Here is a 2,915-nt window from a genome sequence, read left to right on the forward strand (position 1 = left end):
TTGTGTGATGTGTTGAGAATACTGAGAAAGTGATTTTATCGAACCTCCCTGAAAAAAAGAGCTGTACACATCATGACATTAGACAAGGACACCATGTTTCGCCCATTCTCCTGACCATATGAAATATGATACATGAAACTGGAGCCACTATGGAAACCACACAGAGAAATAATGAAGCATCTGACCAAGAGATCTGTTGATGTGTCATGCATGATCTGGCACCTTAAGGGAATAATGCTATATTGCATTTCCAAGCATTGCAACTGCAGGTGGCACTTTACTTTTTATTTATTTATTTATTTATTCTAAATGCAAGGCATGCACTTGTATCATGTTTATAAGAAGCAACAAACCTACAACCAAACCCTTGTGAAAAAGACATGAGCTCAATCATAATATATACAGTATATATGTATATATATACAGTATATATATATATATATACACACTAATTCAAAAAACACTCTAAAGTTAAATTGCATATGTATTATATTTGAACTATAATACATATTTATTTCATTGCAATTAATATGCGATTAAGTGTAAAAAAACATTACATTCAGTTTGCCTTTAAATATATTATTTTAAAGTGTATTATTTCCATAATAAGAACTATTTTTAAAAGTATGCTAAAGTATACTTTTCACAAGGGAAGCTACAAAACTCTACCTCTACAGTGGCTTCTCGTCTCCTTGGTGTGTATTTATCACTGATTTGATGATGTCAGTGGGGGAATGGCTACCTATCAGTGGGTGGTGGAAGTCTCCCTGCGGATGCATAGCAGGCCTCTGACATCATTGTAAACCACGACATCACCGCCAGGAAAAGCCCACCAATAGCCCAGCATGAGGGGCTAAATAAACCAATAAAACAAATGATCTACAACTTATTGACTCAAACCACAGGTTACTGGAATGTGAGGACAGACTGTAAATTATAAAAGGAGCTGGAAAAATCAACACTCAGTGCTTGGAGCCAGTTGTGGTGTTTTTTCAACCGAGAGGAAAACCAATCTAAAAAAAAAAACTTGATTGAAATCTTGTGCTGTGAGGCTCGTCAAGTCAGTAAGGTGGATCACTGTTCAACTTGGTGTGGTTTGGCGACCTGGTCTCAAGCGCAGAAAATTGCATGAAGTGACGTAAATTTGTGAAGTAGTGGCTATTTTTCTCACCATGTCCTACATCGTGATATGTATGTGTAGCATAACAGGCGACATGCAAAAAAAATGCACTTACTGTATAACCCAGCACCATGGTCGACCCAGCAACTGGACGTTTCAATGTGAAGTTAATTATAAGCAAAGAACCTCAATCATTCACTCCTGAAAACAAAGTAAGCCTGGGATGGTTTGACAATTGTGTTCAAGAGCTAATGTCTACCAGCTGTGTAGTTATGGAGTGGAACGCCCCCCCACCACCACCTTACTACAGACATATATGCACAGAACCACAGCCAAACCCCAAGATTTTGTTTGTAAATCACCACTTAAGATAAAAGGGAAATTGAGAAGAATCATTGGGAGCCAGAGGGGCATGCCTCCTGCGTACCTGTCCCTCCTCTGTCTGCATGAGCAAAACTCTTCTTGCTCAGTTTAGCTGAGGCCCCACCGTTAGGTTCCAATGCACGTTAAAAAGCTCTATATAGACTCACTGCATTAAATGGAGTTCCTAACAAAACTTGGGTGTCCAATCGGCACCTGAACAAGTGTATGTTAGTGTATATTCTTTGCAGGGCCGTAGCTGGGATCAAACCATCCTTTGTTTTCAGGCTTATTTTGTTTCCAGGCCCGGTGCAGTTTGTAGCTGTGGGCTCTGGTTGAAATTGTGTTCCTTGCATTTGGTCCCCATCGGTTTAAATTATGTTTGATTCTGTGGGCCCCTAGAATCATCACCACCTTCCTTCCTGCTAGTGGCGGCCCTGATCCTACAAAAGTTATTTCGGCATTCCTCCACCACCCCAACTTCACCATCTTGGCTGGTTACCACTTAGACCAGTCAAGGAAGTCCTTGGGCAGTGGTTTCGACCATGTTGCCAGATCCCTCAACACTGCCTCCTTTCTCTCATAAACCAATTCCAGGTCTTGGAGTCTCTACTACTGAGCTGATGACCAGAATCAGGTGTGTCTGATTAAGAAGATGGGCAAAATGTGCACTGTTTGGGGGGGCTTCAGGAACAGGGTTTAGAACCACTGTCCTAGGGGGTACTTTGGGCTCAGGATCAATTTCAAGCTTGAACCCTCCATCATGGATGGCAATCAAAATGTGTATACCTCCACTTCATGAAAGATTACATGAACGTGTGAACTTGTGAACTAAGCCAATCATTCAGACGTGTGTCAAAGTTCAGTAGTGTCCATGTTTGCTGCTCCAAAAAAAGAAAAATTTCAGAAATCCTTTAGAAAAAATGTGGAAATACAACAGGTGTCCTCTGCAGAGGTAAAACAAAGTACTCCAGGGTTGACTCATTCACATCAAACCGCAGGGTTCTCAAAAGCTTACTGAATAACAGCTGTGCGACCTGGCACCGAATCAGCCCCTGGATTGCTTGATTAAAGGATAAGTTTGATTTTCAACCAGCTTTGTATTGTTACAATGCCTTTAGTATATGTTCATGAACAATGTGCACTCTTTCTCTGTGTTCTTTATGTGCTTGTTTATTTGTCAGCAAAAGTGTGAAGGTTCGATCTGTTGTTTTAGCATAAGCCCTGGAGTTCTATTCCCGCCTATGCACAGTCAGATCGACAGAGGGTCAGCACCAAGATCAAATGTGCAATATGCTGAAAAATGAACATATTTGTGTCATTGTGAACATTTAGAGGCATTTTGTCTTTGTTTTTCCTTCTTAAAGACTTTCAACTCTACTGTTGCATTTCTTCGGCATACACAAACAATTTTTAAAGGGGTCATATGATGCGA

General features: G+C 40.4%; 1 protein-coding gene across 1 annotated transcript in view; it reads right to left on the minus strand.

Moving 5' to 3' along the window:
* The window catches only part of LOC107577472 (pappalysin-1-like), a gene marked incomplete at its 3' end in the record, with an annotated part of 3,082 nt that extends 1,829 nt beyond the window's left edge, over positions 1-1,253 (minus strand). The window contains exon 1 of the mRNA XM_016263541.1: positions 1,236-1,253. Within this exon, the coding sequence (XP_016119027.1) occupies positions 1,236-1,253 (18 nt within the window). The remainder of the gene's footprint in view (positions 1-1,235) is intronic.
* Positions 1,254-2,915: the final 1,662 nt, after the last annotated feature.

The sequence above is a fragment of the Sinocyclocheilus grahami genome, unplaced genomic scaffold (genome assembly GCF_001515645.1).
Source record: "Sinocyclocheilus grahami isolate Dianchi unplaced genomic scaffold, SAMN03320097.WGS_v1.1 scaffold6163.1, whole genome shotgun sequence".
NCBI lineage: Eukaryota > Metazoa > Chordata > Actinopteri > Cypriniformes > Cyprinidae > Sinocyclocheilus > Sinocyclocheilus grahami.